Source organism: Ursus americanus, chromosome 8 (genome assembly GCF_024610735.1).
Source record: "Ursus americanus isolate L20-20 chromosome 8, mUrsAme1.1.p, whole genome shotgun sequence".
Classification (NCBI taxonomy): domain Eukaryota; kingdom Metazoa; phylum Chordata; class Mammalia; order Carnivora; family Ursidae; genus Ursus; species Ursus americanus.
In genome coordinates, this window is record NC_142134.1 from 81,001,073 (window position 1) to 81,017,658 (window position 16,586).

At 64.3% G+C, this 16,586-nt stretch overlaps 2 protein-coding genes across 2 annotated transcripts; one reads left to right on the forward strand and one right to left on the reverse strand.

Annotated features, from left to right (window-relative positions):
* Positions 1-13,161: 13,161 nt before the first annotated feature.
* ADRA2C (adrenoceptor alpha 2C) lies at positions 13,162-15,661 on the reverse strand. The gene has a single exon (XM_045770871.2). The coding sequence runs from the start codon at positions 15,122-15,124 to the stop codon at positions 13,697-13,699; it is 1,428 nt and encodes a 475-aa protein (XP_045626827.1). The 5' UTR covers positions 15,125-15,661; the 3' UTR covers positions 13,162-13,696.
* LOC148109613 (uncharacterized) lies at positions 15,123-16,557 on the forward strand. The gene is made up of 2 exons (XM_087863923.1): positions 15,123-15,344; positions 15,457-16,557. Exons 1-2 carry the CDS (start codon positions 15,123-15,125, stop codon positions 16,474-16,476), a joined length of 1,242 nt encoding a protein of 413 aa, XP_087720049.1. The 3' UTR covers positions 16,477-16,557.
* The last annotated feature ends 29 nt before the right edge of the window (positions 16,558-16,586 follow it).

Below are 16,586 nucleotides of genomic sequence, written 5' to 3' on the forward strand. Positions count from 1 at the left end.
GTCTGCTCCCCACCAGGGCAGCCCCTGCCTTGAGCCGGTGTCTGCCAGGCCCCAGCACAGGGCCTGGCGTTGAACAGATGCTCAGTAAACTCGTGTTGGATCGGGAACAGTGGGGCCAGGAGCTCAGCGGCCTGAACGTCAGACTGTCCGTCTCCAGAGTCTCGGCAGTGGGCCGCACCGGCACCGGTGAGCACCCCATCGCTGGAGGCGTGGAAGAGGGGCCTGAGGACCCTCTGGCGGGGACGTCGAAGGAACAGCTGTGACATGCGGGTCGGCACAAATCTTGGCTTCTTTAAACTGTCTTTCTTGGTTCAAAACAACAAAAAGTCATTTGCTGACTTAGAGTAGCCAAAAATCATAAAGACAGAAACTGCCGTGGTGGGTGCCGGGGGCTGGGGGGGCGGTGGGGAGAGGAGAGCTGGTGTTTATGGGGACAGACTTTCGGTTTTCTAAGATGAATGCGTTCTGGGGGCGGCTGGTGGTGGTGCTTGCGCGAGAACATGACTGCTTAATACACCGGAGTGTGCACTCCAAAACGGCGACGGTGGTAAATTTTATGTTATGTGTCTCTTACCACAATGAGAGAAAGTGCTGTGCTGGGCGCGTGGGTCCCAGAGGAGCAGTGAACGCCAAGCATGAGATCCTGCGACGTGGCCGCTGGCAGATACCATCCCCAGCCGCACCTTCCTCCCTGAGCCTAAATGAAAGCTGTTCATTAGGGACGACAGGTTTACCGTTCTGCAGTGGGAAGAGCACTCTCCCCGGAGGAGAGCGTGCAGGGCTGAGCAGTGCGGCGGGCAGGGTGGCGCTCCAGTGCCGGTCTGGTGGGAGCGCGGCAGGAGGGATGCTGGGGCCGGGAACCGTGCCCGTTGTCAGAGCCGAGCATTCAGCCCTCGTCGCCGGGTGCTGGCAGCCCAGCCGGGGGGCTCATGTCAGGGTCATCCTGAGGTTCCCGGGGAGGGGGGACAGCATGGATCCCTAACAGGCCGCGTGGCTGGGAGCCCAGCCTCCAGCAGCGTCCACCCCGGCCTGGAGCCCAGCAGAGCCTCAGCTCTAGGGAAGGAGAGAAGCATCCGAGAGGGGAGGTGGCGGCAAGGAGCCCAGCCCCAGGGGAGGTACCAGCGGTGTGGTCTGAGAAGAACCCTGTTCCCGCAGAGCTGGTGCAGAGACAAGCAGGGGCAGGCCGGGCCTTTCTGTGCACGAGGAAGAGCACGACCCTCCCAGGGGCTCAGAGTCCTGCCCTCGTGGAGCACATGAGGGTAGGGAAGGGACTGTGGGCAAGGACATCCGGACCCACAGTGGTGCGGGCCCCTTGAGGAGACAGCCCACAGGTGCTCCTGGGAGCCGGTGGGCAAAGCTGGGCCCCCGCGCGGCAGCCTGACCTCTGCGGCTGTCTGTCACCCTCCTGGCCAGAGCCCCTGGCTGTGCTGTGCAGAATCATACCCATTCCCACCCTTGGTCCCTGCGCTCGAGGGAGGCTGACCCCCTTCTGCTTCTAGGCCATGCACGGGACCTGATCTGACCCTTGCTTCCTGGGATTACTGAGCTGGGGCGGGCACATCACGCCGAGGCTGCTGATGGCCGTCCTGCCACCTTGAGGAGGGGACTCTCAGGAGAAAGCAGGCAAGCAGAAAGGGGCCTGGAGAGGGACAGGGCTGCCGACATCACATCTGACCACGGTGTGCCAACCCCAGCCCACCCCGGTCTGAAGCTGGTGCGAATGGAATTTCCTCCCGGGAGTCCCCACCCCAGCCTGGATGCACAGCGGACGCCTGTCGCAGACAGTCGCTGAGCTGAGCCTTATACCCAAGCCCTGTTTTCTAGCAAGCAGTCAGCTCCAAGGGCTGGGCTCCGAATAGGCCCGAAATCCAGGCACGCCAGAAGAACAGGTCACCAGTCTCCTCCGCCCTGAGCTCTCCCTGGAGCCCATGTCCACAGACGCTTCCCAGGAACTCTGCTCATTGGCTGAGCCCCCCCGCCCAGGCAGCGGTGGCCTGCAGCTCTGGGGGTACGGATCTAGGGGACAGCCCCATGCCTCCCTCGGCGTCCACCCCAGCCCCCAAGTCAGCAGCCCAGCTGGGAGACCCGGGGAACGAGGGGGCAAGGCACCTCCTGCTTCAAGCGCCAATTCCCAGGAGCAGGGGGCCCTGGGGTCACGGGTCAAACCCCAGCTTCCGTGTCAACGAGCCCAAGGGACCCCTGTTTGCCTGCTCGGTGCCTGGGCGAGTTTGTGGGGACAGGTCGGGGTGAGGCGCACGCGGGTCTGCTCGGAGTGTTCGCTGCGCTCCAACCTGGCTGTTGGAGAGATTCATTCAGAGACATGGAGGGAGGGGCTAAGGTCACACAGCTGGGCAGTGACCACCAGGACGTGAGCACTGGTCCCCAGGACAGGCCACCCCAGGCTCTTCTCCCAGGTTCCTGGGGCCCACCCTCAGCTGTTCTGTGTGGGGGCCCGGCTTTCGCTGCCCCTCATGGACAGACTGGTAGTTTTCCATCACAACAAACCTCACAGGAGGCCAAGCTGGCCTGGAAGATCCGTCAGCCTCAGCTCTGGCCAACCTGACTGGGGCGCCTTTCCAGAACCCACTGGGCCGGGCTCGCGGGCTGGCCTCTCCCACCATCTGCAAACCTCGTGGCCGGGCAGCCCTCTCTACTACGTGTTCACTGAGCCTCTGAGAATCACTCCGGCACATGACCGTTGATGGCGTTCCCATGGCCACGGCCTGGTCGGATCCCCCACCCCTGCCAGGCCCACGTCTGTCCGTCCGTTGTTCACCCCTTTACGGTTGCAGAACCCACACCGGAGAAGTCACCAGGTGCCCAAGGAGGCACACGGGACTCGCTGTGCTCTCTGCTCAGCCACGTCATCACCCAAAAACCTCTCCAAATTAGAAAGTCTAGAAAACAGAGCGTCATGGGAGTGGAGCCACTGAGTGGGGAGCCTTGGGTCCGGCCTCTCTCACACCCATGCTTCCTGGACACTCACATCTCCACGGCATCCACAGCGTCCACAGCAGGTCCTAGGGTGGCTGAGTCACTCTGCGCGGTTTGAGTGCACCATGAGGTCCTCCTCCACTTACCAGCGGACTTTTGGGTTGTTTCCAGGTGTTTGGCTATTATAAATAAAGGTGTTTTAAACATCAAAAAGAAAAGAAAAAAGAAAAAACAGCCAAGGTCTGCGGAGCCTCGCTCCCCAAGGAGCAAACCTCTAATCACACGGCTGGGGCGGCCTCGTGCTGCACGGTCCACGCAGGGCACGGCCACAGAAAGAGCGAGGAGGTGGACCACAACCCCACGGCCCCGTGTACCTGCCCTGGGGTTGCACCCCGGGTTGAGGGACCTCGCGGGCCCCCCCAGGCCCAGGGCCACGAGCACTTTTCCACACTGTGTCCTGTTAGCTCAGGGACAGGTGTGTGGGGCTCCCCGGCCCTGCCCCACTGCAGCCGCCAGTCCTGGCATTGCTCGCCGGCTCCCAGCCCCCCACCCCTGCAGGGTTGGTGTGTGGACTGAGAGCTGCCAACGATGGAGCCCAACCTCCCCTGAGGGCCGACTGTGGGCCAGACGCTCTCCCAGGACTTCCTGTGACCCTGTGGGATGGCACGTACCAGTCCTGGGGCTACAACTGGAAAAGCAAGGCAGGAGAAGAGGGGACCTTGCCCGCACCACAGCCGTGTGCGGGGCCGGGAAATGGACTCAGGGCATGTTGTGGGCCGACCTGCCTCCAGTTCCTGTGTTGAAGTTATGACCCCCAGGACCTCAAATGTGACTGGATTTGGAGAGGGTGTTTAGAGGTGATCTAAGTAAAATGAGGTCATATGGGTTTTATCAGTCTGACCAGTGTCCTTATAAGAGGAGGGGATGGGGACACAGACACATTGATGCACGGAGGGATGACCACGTGAGGACACGGGGAGAAGACGGTATCTACCCAGCAAGGAGAGCGGCCCCTGGAGGAACCAGCCCTGTGCACGCCTGGGACCCTGACTCTCCGTGTTCGGGACAGGGAAGACGCGCACTTCTGCTGTGCGAGCCTCCAGGCTGGGGCCCCGGGACACTAACAGGGCTAACCCTGGGGCGCTTGCTCCCAGCTGCCCCACCTGCAGGTGAGACTGTGTCCCAAATCCCTGTGCCCCGAGGAGATGGCTCACGTGTAGCCCCCGCCCTGGCCCCAACCCTCCCGCAGCGGCAGGTCACCCGCACACAGCCGCCCACGGTCTGTGATGCTCCATTCGCCTGCGTGGGTCTGTGGCCTGACCCCCCACGAGACGGCTCCACAGTCCTCGTGGGCAAGGGCGTGCCAACCAACCCCGTGCCAGGTGGTCCGCGCTCCACAGACGTTGTTGAAAGAATTGCCAACATATGTTGTTTTCGCCTGAATAGCAGTAATAACGACGGGGGCATCACACCCTCGTGGGGTCTCATCGGCGATGAAGCTCCTTGGGGCTGCGCCCAGGGGTCCATGCCTGCGGCCTCTCGGCCTTCTTAACCGCGGTCTGCGCGGTGTGCCGTGTGGCGCGAGCGGAGTCCGCTGGGGCAACAGAGGCTCCGGAGGCTGAGGGCCCGCCGAGCGTGGAGCACCTCAGGACAGCACAGAGGGGCACCGGGCACATCGGGCATGCAGGTCGCAGCTCCCTGGGGCCACTCAGCCACCTGCACACTAGGGCCCTGGGCCCACGGGGAGGGGAAACGAGCCCCCCACCCTCCCCACGCCTCATGCCAGCGTCTTGTGCTGCGCGCACGAGCGATGCAGCAGGCCCAGCCCTGTCGCCTGCGGCTGGTCAGCCTCCGTGCCCCGAGCACGGCCGTGGCTCTGCAGCCCACTCCTGCGGGCCGGCACCACTGCTCCCACCTGACCGGAAAGGACACGAGGCCCCAAGAAGGCAGGGAAGTCATGCAGCTCAGCCTTCCTTTCTCCCACCGTGTCCTCCTAGAGCCCAGCAGAAGTCAGGAATCTGAGAGCCTCATGACAGCAGGGGCCTGACAGCAAGCAGGCCCAGCCTGGAGGCCACTGATGACCCCATCACTGAGTCAGGGGACCGCATCTCTGAAGCCCAGGGGACCCCATCACTGACACCAGGGGACCCTATGTCTGACACCAGGTGACCCTATCTCTGATGGCCGGGGGGTCCCATCTCTGACACCAGGTGACCCCATCTCTGACACCAGGTGACCCCATCTCTGACACCCAGGTGACCCCATCTCTGACACCCAGTTGACACCATCGTTGATACCCAGGGGACCCCATCTCTGACGCCCAGGTGACCCCATCTCTGACACCCAGTTGACACCATCGTTGATACCCAGGGGACCCCATCTCTTACACCAGGTGACCCCATCTCTGACGCCCAGGTGACCCCATCTCTGATACCCAGGTGACTCCATCTCTGAAACCCAGGTGACCTCATCTCTGACCCCCGGGGTACCCCATCTCTGACACCCAGGTGACCCCACCTCTGGTACCCAGTTGACACCATCTCTGATACCCAGGTAACCTCACTTCTGATGCCCAGGGGACCCCATCTCTGATACCCATGGGACCCCATCTCTGACACCCAGGTGACCCCATCTCTGATACCAGATGACCTCATCACTGATGCTCAGGTGGCCTCATATCTGATGCCCAGGTGACACCATCTCTGACACCCAGGTGACCCCATCACTGACACTCAGGTGACCCCATCTCTGACACCAGGTGACCCCAGGTTAGGGCTTTCTCAGGCCTCCTGGCCACCCTGGTCTCTGTCCACTCCCACCGGTCAGCGGTGTGAGCCCCACCGACAGCCAGGGTGACTCCACTCTGGGTCATGACCTCTCCTGGTCTCCCAGCAGACTGTGTGCTCCCTGGTGCCTTTATGGGGTGTAAGCCCATGGCTTTCATTCCCACTCCCCAGAGCCAGTGCCCGGCAGAGCACGGGCTCATGCACAGTTAAGGAAAGCAGGGGAGGGGAGACACATACGTGAGTTCGGCCAGCTCTTTGCTGGCCTCGACAGTGTCTGTGGAAACTGCTCCTGACATCTGGGGTTGGAAGTTCAGGGGGCAGATGGCTTCTGTATAAAATGGAAAGGTCAGGGCAGTGCTTACAAGGACGGGACCATCCCAGGGGGGTAGTGAGCTCTCAGCCACCAGAGGTATGGAAGGGGAGGATCTGGGCTATGGGACCTGTGTGTCTCTTCCAGCCTCAAGGAAGCCTGTGCTCTTCTCCCCATCTTCCTGCTGTGGTCTCACACTCCCCATGTGGAGGCCACAGGGCCCCTCCAAGCCCACTCTGTACTCCCCTCTGTGGCTTTTCTGATCCTCTAGAAAGTCAGCTGGGGGAACGGGGAGGAGGACAACCCCCTGGCCTTGACGCTCCCTGAGTGCATATGTGGCCTTTAGACCAGGTCTCCCTGAGCCTCAGTTTCCCCATCAGTAAAATGGGTCCAGGTGGTCTCTGGAGGTTTTGAGCTTCAATCGTCCACAATTCTCAGGAAACCAGGGGCATTCTCCTCCTGAAAGCACAGAGGAGAAGAGAGGGCCCCTCATGAGCAGTAATCCCCCAGGTGACCCAAAGAGATTCTTGCAGCATTTAGTAAGCACCCACTGGGTGCTGGCCTCTGTGTGAGGTCTGGAGATGAGATGAAGGGACCCGACCCAGGCTGTGCTGGAGGAGGCTGGTGGCCCGGCCTGAACACCCCGTCCTGTCCTAGGACTTGGCCTGAGCCTCTGGCCACACGGGCTGTCTGGTCCGAGGGGCTGGGCCCACCACTGGAGCTGAAGGCCCGTCAACCCTGCACCCCCAACCTGTGCCCCAGGGCTCCGGAAGCCCCTCGCCTCCCTCCATGGTCCCAAAGCCCAGTGGCGGCCAAGGGGGAGAACCTGTGGGCCCGAAACCGGAGGGAAGCCCAGCTGAGCACCGGTCTCTGAGCCGGGCACTCTACAGCTGTCACAGGGCCCCCCCAGAAGCCGTGTGAGGTAGGAAGGCCAGCACCATTGCCTGTGCCCACTACCCAGACAAGGGATCCCACCGCTCTGTTCCCAGCCGGGTCAGGGCCCTTCGAAGCCTGAAGTCACCCTGAGTGCCCAGCCTCAGCGATCAGGAGAAACCCACCCCGGGCCAGCTGACACAGGGGTCACCTTGAGGCCACGCCCCCCACCATGCTATGGGGGTCCCCGCAAAGGCGTCGGTGCACCCAGACCCCGGGAGGGGGAGGCCTAGCCTGCCTGGGCATCGCTGACAGGTTGTCATTTCCAGCCGCTCCGGGCACGTCGGGCACCATCACTGGGTACTCAGTGTCAGCTGGTCGCACGGGCGCTGGGCCGCGGGCAAACCCCACCGTGGCCGCGAGGGCCGGGCTGGCGGCACCCCCAGCGGTGGAGCGGCGTCCACGGCAGAAGGGCGTCCTGGCTTGGCCTCCTGCGCGAGGCCGCGGCGACCCACCTGCTGTGAACAACAGCTTCGTTTGAACCAAGTAGAAGAGGGCTCGCTTTGCTTTAAATTCGATTTGCGACGGCAGGGCAGTCCAGGAAACGGGTGAGCGATTGTGTTGACAAACATTTCGGCTTCCTATATCCTGGGTGGGGTGACCTGGAGCAGCGGCTCCGGATTCGGAACCGTTTCTAAGACAACAAAATAAAAACAAAGGCGGCCTCTATTCGCATGGCGCAGGGACGGGGACCCTGTCATTTCACGGAGCGGCTGGGGTTGTAGAGCACGGATTACATCAGAAATAATGAAGCAACAGCAGAAAGGTGCAAATCCTGGGCCCGGTCTGACCTCAGCGGCTCAACGTTTAATCTCAGGGCTGCTCTCGGGGGAGAAGGAGCAGAGACCGCACAGAGAAGCAACCCCACTCTGCACACGACACCCAGGGCTCTGGAGGGTCGTCCCGCACCCCGAGCCTGTTTTCTCCTAGGAACATGAGGCTAGTTAACATGGGGCTACGGGTGGCCCATGGGGACTCAGTGTGCTACAAGGGTCTCTTCATTCGTGCCCTCTCTGGAGCTCAGTTTTCCTGTCTGTAAAATGGGACCGTCCTACCCAGCTTGGCAGAAGCGTGAGAAGCAGAGGGAGCGCCCCGCCCAAGGCTGGCAGGCAGAGGGCGCACGGCACACCCCTGCTGCTGGGCCCCCGCTCATGTCCGCTCCTTTTTATCATGATCCTTCATGGCTCCCGTCTCTGGGCCTCTCTGGAAAGTGGGGAGGGGGTTCTCGAACGGGGCCGCCCTTCGGGCATCTTCCATCCAGAGCTCTAGGAGGGCTGCACGGGGTTCTTTGGTTTCTGTGGGTGCTGCAGTCAGTTAAGAGCTAATTAAGTGCAGGGAGGGCAGGAGGGGGGGCCCCGCCCACCAACATTTGAACATGTGGCTTCAGCAGCCATGGTGCACGTGCAGTGGAAAGTCCCCCGCAGCCCCAGAGCCCAGCTGGGCGTGCCTGCCTTCCCTCCGAGTTTCTCCCCAGCGCCCTGAGTGCCACAGCCCCAAATGGCTTGGGACCCAGCACCCTGCACGGTGGGCACTCCCTGGTGGCTCTCGGGTAGGGGATTCAGGGGTGATCCTGGTCCGGCATCTTCGTAGGTGAGGAAGGATGGCCCTGCAGCACGAGGGAGGCCCACTCTGCCCGACCACCTGGCCAGGATGACACACTGTCCCCATGTTCACATCCTCGCTGGGTTTCCTGCGCTGGGACGAGGGGGCAGTGCCTGGCCCAGCCTTGGGGACCTGTGGCTCCAAAGGGCTTTCTGGATGTGAAGCCTGGTCTGAGATGGGACTGCTCCTGGCAGAGGGCACGGCCTGCATTAATAAAGGCTCAGGAGAGGCAGATTGAAGCCATGAGCGGGGGTGGGGTGGGGGGGTGGAGGTTTGGAGGTAGAGGGTGGGGGGTGGGGGTGGAGGAGCTGACCGCCTGCGAGCCCCCAACAGCGCGGGCTTGTCCTGGGGCCTCGGCGGCCCTGCGCCAGGTCAGCTAGGCAGCGCCAAAGCCTCTTGCTGGCACCATGTGTACAGGCTGCTGGCATCGCGGCTGCGTGGCCCCCGTCTCCGTCGCAGGGCCGGTCCCTCCCCAGGGACTGCCATGTTCCACAGCTGTACCCCACCCTCCCCACCCACCCCCCAGCCAGCTAGGGCCTGGCCCAGGGAGGGGCAAGCTCGGGGGTGTTGGTGGCATTCGTAAGGAATAGCCCAGTCGGGGCCCCTGAGCTTCCACTATCCCCCCCAACAGAGACCGGGGCTTGAATGCCCCTCCAGAGATCTCCCCAGGCCTGAAAGCGCCCCTCCAGAGGAGACTCCTCGGGGTCAGGGAGCCCTGTGGGGTGGCCCCCCAGCACAGGCTCGGGCAGGCTTCCACAGCCGCCCTGCCGGTCTCCAGCTCTTCCCATCAACCTGGAGGCTGAGCCTCGGCGCACGACCTGTTTCCTCTTTCTCCATCACTGCTGGGCAGCTCAGACCACATTTTGTGCTCAGCCAGGAGACCAGAATGCCCCCAAACGGGGCTTTCTGGCCCAGCGTTCCCCCTCTGCCCTGCATGGCGATCCTTATCTTGACAATAATAATCCCATTGTACCCCAGGCGTTCCCTGGGAGCAGCCACAAATCCTCTTGGCAAGAAAGAGACACGTTTTTGGTCCCCAGGGCTCTCCTTTGGCCCTGGGCTGGCGGTCAACTCTGCTTCCCAGGCAGACCTCAGAGGCATGGCACCGCACCCCCAGCCCCAGCCCAGCCAGGAAAGGATATGCAGCCCACTTATGGCTGCTGGGAGGTAGGGTCCACCGTGCCTGCTGGGGTCCCTCTCGGGCTTCTACCACCCAAACCCCTCACCCTGCTTCTCTGCCCCACCAACATGTGATGCTCTCAACAGCCCAGCTGGTCAAAGGGGAGGATGACCCTTAGGAATGAGGGAGGCAGCTTGAGGCCCCCTGGATACTCACGGCAGACCCAGGGCAGGGACAATGGTCCTCAGGGTGGGAAACTCTCACTGGGGCCCCTCCCTCCCCCACTGCTCAGCTCTGAGGATCTGGACTTCTACTATCCTGGGACTCACCCCCTCCCATTCCTGTGAGACCCGCATGTCTACATAGCACCCGTCAGATGCCCCCTGGTACGTAGGGGAGGATGCCCATCCCTGCCCACGGAGAGCCACAGGCTGACATGTGGCCAGATGCCTGTGTGGTCCCACATGGGGCCGTGGGGCCTGCGGGCACCCTGGCAGGGCCCAGGGCATCTTCAGCCTGGCTGCCCCCTGCCTCTCCCTTGCATGCGGGGGGTCTGCCTGCGTGAGGGTGGCTGGGGGTGGCAGGGATGCTGCGTTCAGCTTGGCCACGGCTGCCCAACCAGACTCAAGTCGGGCCTGCAGGCGCGTGTGTTTTGATCCGAGGCTGCGCTGGAATATTTGAGTCCTGCCGACGGATGTGATATAAAAACAGCCGGCTGCCAGCACAGCCGGGAAGGACCGCTTCCTCGCCAGCAAGTGCCGCGGCAACGTGTTCTCTCCCGCCCCTCAGCCCCCACCCCCGGAGCCGGGGGCAGCACCCAAAGAGTGGAGTTGCTTTGCTGAAGTATTAATTCTGCCTGCTCCGAGTAATTTTTTTTAAATTCCATACTGAGCTGTAATGGATTATTTGGATTATTCCTTTTTCCCCTTTTCTACAAGCTCAGCAATCGAATTAAAATTCAAGAATTAATTTAAACAAATGTATGTCTCTGTACGTCTCCTAAGAACTGCATCAGCGCTGGGCTGGGGCTGGGTACAGCGTTCGGGCCAACCCCCCACTCAGGGCCCGGCTCTCCTCGATCTTTTTGCGGATGCTTTTTTATTTTGTCTGCGATCTCCCGAGAGCCCAAGGGGAAGCGTTGGGCAGAACGGAGGCTGTGTGAAATGCTTCTCGCCCGGTGAGGCCCAGGGAACACCCGTGGTCACAGGACGTTGGAGCCAGGTGCTCAGGGCCTGGGCTCTGGAGTTGGATGTTTCTGGGTTGCTGGTGTGCCCGCCCCCTCACACCTGCGGTTCCCGGGGCTCCGTGTCCTCAGCCGCAGAACGGGGTCAGCAATGAGCCTGGAGTAGACGTGGAGATGCCCGGACGAGAGGAGAGCCACCGTGTGAGGGAACAGGGAGCAGCGGACTGACCGGAGGTCTGGGCCCCCACTCCGCGCACTGCAGAACAACCCCCCCCCCCGAAGATGGTTTCCGGGCCACGTCAGGAGCGGCCGGTGCTGGCGGGTGCCCTCAGGGAGCCAGCAGTGTCCCCGCGGCACCGTGCCGATGAAGACAGTGAGACTCCGAGCAAGCCGGCTGGCCCAAGTCCCTGCGGCAGGGCAGGGTGAGAAGCCAGGTTCCGGCTCTGTTTATCCAGCTGAAGAGACGGCCTCTCCAGGCGGCAATCACCATCAAGTGGTGAACATCTGCTGGCTGAATGGGGCATTAAGCACCAGGCGCCGGCAGGCCCAGCGACAGCCCTGGAAGGTGCAATTCTCGCAATCAGGGAGCAAGCAGAGCAGGCTGTGCTGACATTCTTCCGTGGGCCGCGTTCCACGCTGCGTGCTCCTGTGGCCGACTCGGAACGCGTGCCCCAGAAGCCCTGCGTGGGGGTGTCATTACCCCACAGCACCGAGGAGGCCCTGCAGCTCAGAGGGATTACCAGCGCCAGCCATGCCATCTCCAAAGGAAGGCCTCCTCTTGAGGGAGGCCCCCCGATTCAGCTGGCAGGTTGGACCACAGTCGGCCAGCCCAGCAGGGCCTGAGCTTCCAACACACACCCCTCCAACTTCACAGAAGGGTGCTGAGGCGCAGGGAGGGCAGGGCTTCGTCCGAGCTAGCTCAGCAACCCTACAACAGAGTCAGGCCTCTGACACAGGCACCCTGCCAGGCCCCTGGCCTGGGGGTGGGTCAGTGATGCCCGACTCAGCCGGATCGGCCTTTCCACGCCCCACCCCGCACACGCTCTCCGTCTCAGCTTCCCCACCGGCCCCTGAGCCTAAACGCAGCAGGTGTGAGTGCTCTCACATGAGTGAGTGTCGGCATGAGCCTGAGGAGTTCTTCCCGGGTGGGGTGTCCTGAGTACCCATAACTTGGGGTGATGGGCGGGGCAGCTGCAGAGGAAGGTCTCCAAGGGACAGCCTCCACACGTTAGACCAGGGAAGGGGCCTGCCCTGGCTCCTGATTCAGGGGATAGGGACTTGGGAATGGAAGGCAGGACCTGGGGCTAAGCCATCCTGGGGACACACGCACGGCCACCCCAGGTCCAGGACAGAGGGGTGGTGATCCGAGAGAGAACTCAGCTGGGCAGGTGGGCTGGCCAGGGGAGGGTGCATATGGAAGGCCGAGGGGAACCCGAGACGGAACGACAGGAGGGTATGACAGTCACGGCGGGGGTCTGCAGAATGGGCCCCCACCAGCCAGGACTCTCCAGGCTCTGTGATGGGGGCTGGAAAAGTCTGGGGGGAGGACTGCGCTACTTAATGCTGGCTTCTTCTAGCCACCCTCCTCAAGCCTCAGTGTGAGTACAGACACCCTGGGACTGTGTAAGGGGCAAGGCCTGGCTACATGGGTGGGGGGGTTGGGGAGGACAGACGGTGCCCGGCCCCCTCCCCAGCCAATGCAGGTGGTCCCATTGTTTTGAGCCTTAATGTTCCAAACAATAAGAAATTGGTAAAGGTGTCTGGTATGGAATAAGGGTCTGGGGACTCGTCTTGGCCTCCACCCCACCCCATATGTGGGTGGGGCCCCCTTCTGGGCAGCTCTCGGCCGCCCTACCTCCTCCAAAGGGGCAAACCCACAAAGTGTTCAGAGGCAGGGGACTGACCCAAAGTTACTGGGGGGCAGGCAGAATTGGAGCCTTGGGTCACAAGAGCCCTGCCTCCCTCCACTGGAGAGGGGCTCCCTGGCCAGGAACTGGATGGGGGGCAGGGATGGTGGGAGGGGGGACAGACCTCTAGGATCTAAATAGGGACCCAATTTGGGGGAGTTCTTGGTTTCTTTTGCATCTCAGCCAATTACGGCACAAGAACTTTAACTTTCCTATTAAAAAAAAAAAAAGACGCCCTTCCTTCTTCTTCAAGAGGAGATGTTGGAATCTGGAGACCGGGAGTGTCCTCCTTCCACCCCCGGGAGGAGGTTAGGCAGGGTGAGGTCTGGAAGGTACCCCCCACCCCCACCCCTACTGGCGGCTTAAGGACACAGCTGCACCCAACACTTAGATTACAAAGGTTTATTTAGAAAATAGTTTGGTTGTTTTGGCTGTCATTTTTGGCAAACATTTAAATACTTTCAATAACCAAAGATTGTCAGTGCCTCTTTCCTCCCCCAAGACAGCCGCCCCCACTAGGTCCTGGGGAGTCAGCCCTTGCTCAGAGGTGGATCTGGGTAGTGGTGTGGGGAGGGGGGGGGCTCCTTTTTCGCCGTTTGGGAGGTTGCGTTCACTTCTGCTTTCTCACAGCCGCACCTCTGCAGGGGCCCCTAGCGCCAGATCCGGGCCTGAAAGCCCAGAAGCAGCCCTTCGCTGAGTTGGGAAGGCAGAGGGATCGCCCCTCTCTCCTCCCCGCCTCCCCGGGGGCCCTGCTGTCTCTCAGCCCACACTCCTGCCTTGCCATACCCTCCCCTACGACCTGGAGGCCAATCCATCCCTGGGTCTCTGGGAAAGCTGCCGCCCGCTTTCTCCTGGGGGGCCAAGCCTTCCCATGCCGCCGCCTAGAGCTGTCCAGGGTCTGCCGGGGGCCGGGCGCGCAGCTCACTGCCTGAAGCCCCTTCTCCTCCGTCGGAAGAGGATGTGCTTAAAGGAACGCCGGAAGTCCTGGTTAAACACGGTGTAGATGACCGGGTTGAGCGAGCTGTTGCAGTAGCCGATCCAGAAAAAGAACTTGAACAGCGGGTCGGGCACCTGGCAGGCCTCGCGGCAGATACCGTACAGGCTGTAGCTGAAGAAGAAGGGGAACCAGCAGAGCACGAACACGCCCATGACCACCGCCAGCACGAAGGTGAAGCGCTTCTCGCGCGCCTGGGCCACCTTGCGGCGGCACACGCTGCTGCGCGCCCGGCGGCGGCGCGACAAAAAGAATTCGACGGAGCGCGAGCTGGCGCGCGACAGGCGCCCGCCAGGACCCGGGGACCTCGCGGCAGCCAGCGCACCCGAATCGGTCGCCCCTGGCCCGGGCCCCGGCATGTCGGCGCCACCCGTCCCGGCTCCTCCGCCTGCGCCCCCCTCTCCGCCCGCGCGCCGCCTCCTGCCCCGCCGCAGCGCACCCCGGCGCCGCCGCCGCTCGGCCGCCGCACTGCTGTCCTCCGGGTCCACGTCGGCGCACGGGCGGCGCGGGGGCGCGCAGTGCCCGTTCTCGCCCGCGCCCGCTGCCGCACCCAGCCCGTTCTCTGTGGTTGGGGACGCACCGTCGGGGCCCGCGGGCGCGCGCTTCTCGCTGAGCGTGCGCGTGCGCAGCTTGGCCACGCGGTAGATACGCGCGTAGACCAGGCCCATGATGAGGCAGGGCGCGAAGAAGGAGCCGATGCAGGAGGACAGGATGTACCACGTCTCGTCGTTGAGGCCGCACTGCGGGTAGGCGGCACTGTCGGGCTGGCGGTAGAGCGAGACAAGCGGTGGGAAGGAGATGACAGCCGAGATGAGCCACACGGCCACGATGGTCGCCTTGACGCGGCGCGGTGTGCGCTTCAGGTTGTACTCGACGGCCTGCGTCACCGACCAGTAGCGGTCCAGGCTGATGGCGCACAGGTGCACGATGGACGAGGTGCAGAAGAGCACGTCGAGCGCTAGGTACACGCCGCACCACACCTGTCCGAAGTACCAGTAGGCCATGAGCTCGTTGGCCAGCGAGAAGGGCATGACCAGCGTGGCCACCAGGATGTCGGCCGAGGCCAGCGACACCAGGAAGAGGTTCTGCGGCGCACGCAGCGCCCGGCTGGTCAGCACGGCGATCACCACCAGCACGTTGCCCACCACGGTGAAGACGATGAGGAAGCCCACCACGGCAGCCAGCCCCGCCACGGCGCCCGCCGAGTACTGGCCCGGGGGCGGCCCCCAGGCGTCCCCCGGCGCTGCGCCCGAGGCGTTGGCGGCCCCACCGCTGCCCCCCTCGCCGGCGCCGCTCGCGTTGGGGCCCGCCGCCGCCGCCGCCGCCAGCGCCGCCGCCAGCGCCGGGGACGCCATGGTCCTCCCGCGAGCTACGCGGTCCCGCCTGGAGCCGGGGCGCAGCCGCGGCAGCTCCGGCGCCCCCCAGCCCGGGTTGGCGCCCGCATCGCCGCCTGCTCCTGGGGCGCGCCCGCCTGGGACCGCGGCGCCCCGCAGCCGGCCCTCGGCCGTGGTGGCTCGGCGGGCGAGCGGCGCGCCGGAGAGCGTGGCTGCCGGGCTCCCCGCAGCTGCCGCGCGCGTAAGTGCAGAGCAGGAGGCTCCCGGAGCGAGCGGCGACGCGGCGGCGGGGGGGAGGGGGGCAGGTCCTGGGGTCCTCGCGCGGCCCCGCCCTCGGCCCCGCTCACGGGGAGCACCCCGGCCGCGAGCCCACGGTGATGCGGCGCCCGAGCGGGCGTGCCCGAGCGGCCCCGCGGCCACGGCACCCGGCCGGGGCGCAGGCTGCAGGCGGCGGCGGCAGCGGCGGCCCGGGCGCTCCGCCTCCCATCCGGCCGGCTAGGGCTGGGCGCACCGGGGCGCGGGCCGCCGCTCCTCCGGGCCCCAGCGCCCGCGCGCAGCCTCGGGCTCCAACTTTACTTTCCCGGGCAGGGCGCCGGCGCCGCCGCGCGTCCTCCTCCTGCTGCTCCGGGCGCGGGCGCCCCCCGCGGTCCGCGTTCGGCCGTGCGGGCTCCGCCTCGCCTGCCTCGCTCGCCTTAGCTGCGCCGCCGCCGCCGCCGCCGCCTCCTCCTTCGCCGCCGCCGCCGCCGCCGCCGCCGCCGCCGTGCGCTCGGCGCGAGTGCAGCCGCCCGGCCTCGGCTTCCAACTTGGGTAGAGTTGCGCAGCGGGGCGGGCGCGCGGGGCGGGGCGCGGGCGGGCGGGGGCGGCCTGGCGGGCAGGCCAGCGCCGCCGGCCCGGGGGGAGCGGGCCCGGGAGCCGGAGCCCGCGGCCGCCTCGGCGAACCTGCCCGCGCGGCGCCGGGGAGGAGTCCGGGGCGGTGGCGCGAGGCGCGCGCGCACGGCGAGGGCGCCCCCTCCAGGGCCGATTGCAGTCTGCGGGACGGGGTTGAGTGCCTGCTGGCCTGGGCGGTGAGTTCCAGAAACCTGCTCTTTCTAAGACAAGAGCCTCCTAGCCTCCCCCGGGCACACGCGCACGCACACGCGGGCGCGCACACTTGCGCGCAGCGCCGGTCGGCTTGGGGTCCGCGGCCTGATTGGAGAGCCAGAGACTCGCAGCCTGGCGGAGGACGCGATGCTGCCTGGGTGCGCAGGGGTCCTGCCGAGTGCAGGTCGGGCTCCGATCTCTGGTCGGTGTTCCAGGGCAGAACCGCGTCCCTGCCCCCGGCCTCAGCTCCCTTCTCTGCCCACTTCCAAGCGCTGCTGGAGCATAAATCATGACGGCGGTGCCAGTGGAAGCCCTGGGCAGGCTCCCAGGCTCTGCATCCATGTTGGCAATTATCAAAGTTTAATTCTCATGCTCCGGGGCCCTGCTTTTAAAGGGTGGGGGG

What these genes read in the sequence shown, in the direction of transcription:
- LOC148109613 (XM_087863923.1), top strand. Translation starts at nt 15,123, where the DNA reads ATGGTCCTCCCGCGAGCTACGCGGTCCCGCCTGGAGCCGGGGCGCAGC. An exon ending in TCCCCGCAGCTGCCGCGCGC is followed by an intron (nt 15,345 to 15,456) that starts GTAAGTGCAGAG and finishes GCTCACGGGGAG; the next exon opens with CACCCCGGCCGCGAGCCCAC.
- ADRA2C (XM_045770871.2), bottom strand. Translation starts at nt 15,124, where the DNA reads ATGGCGTCCCCGGCGCTGGCGGCGGCGCTGGCGGCGGCGGCGGCGGCG.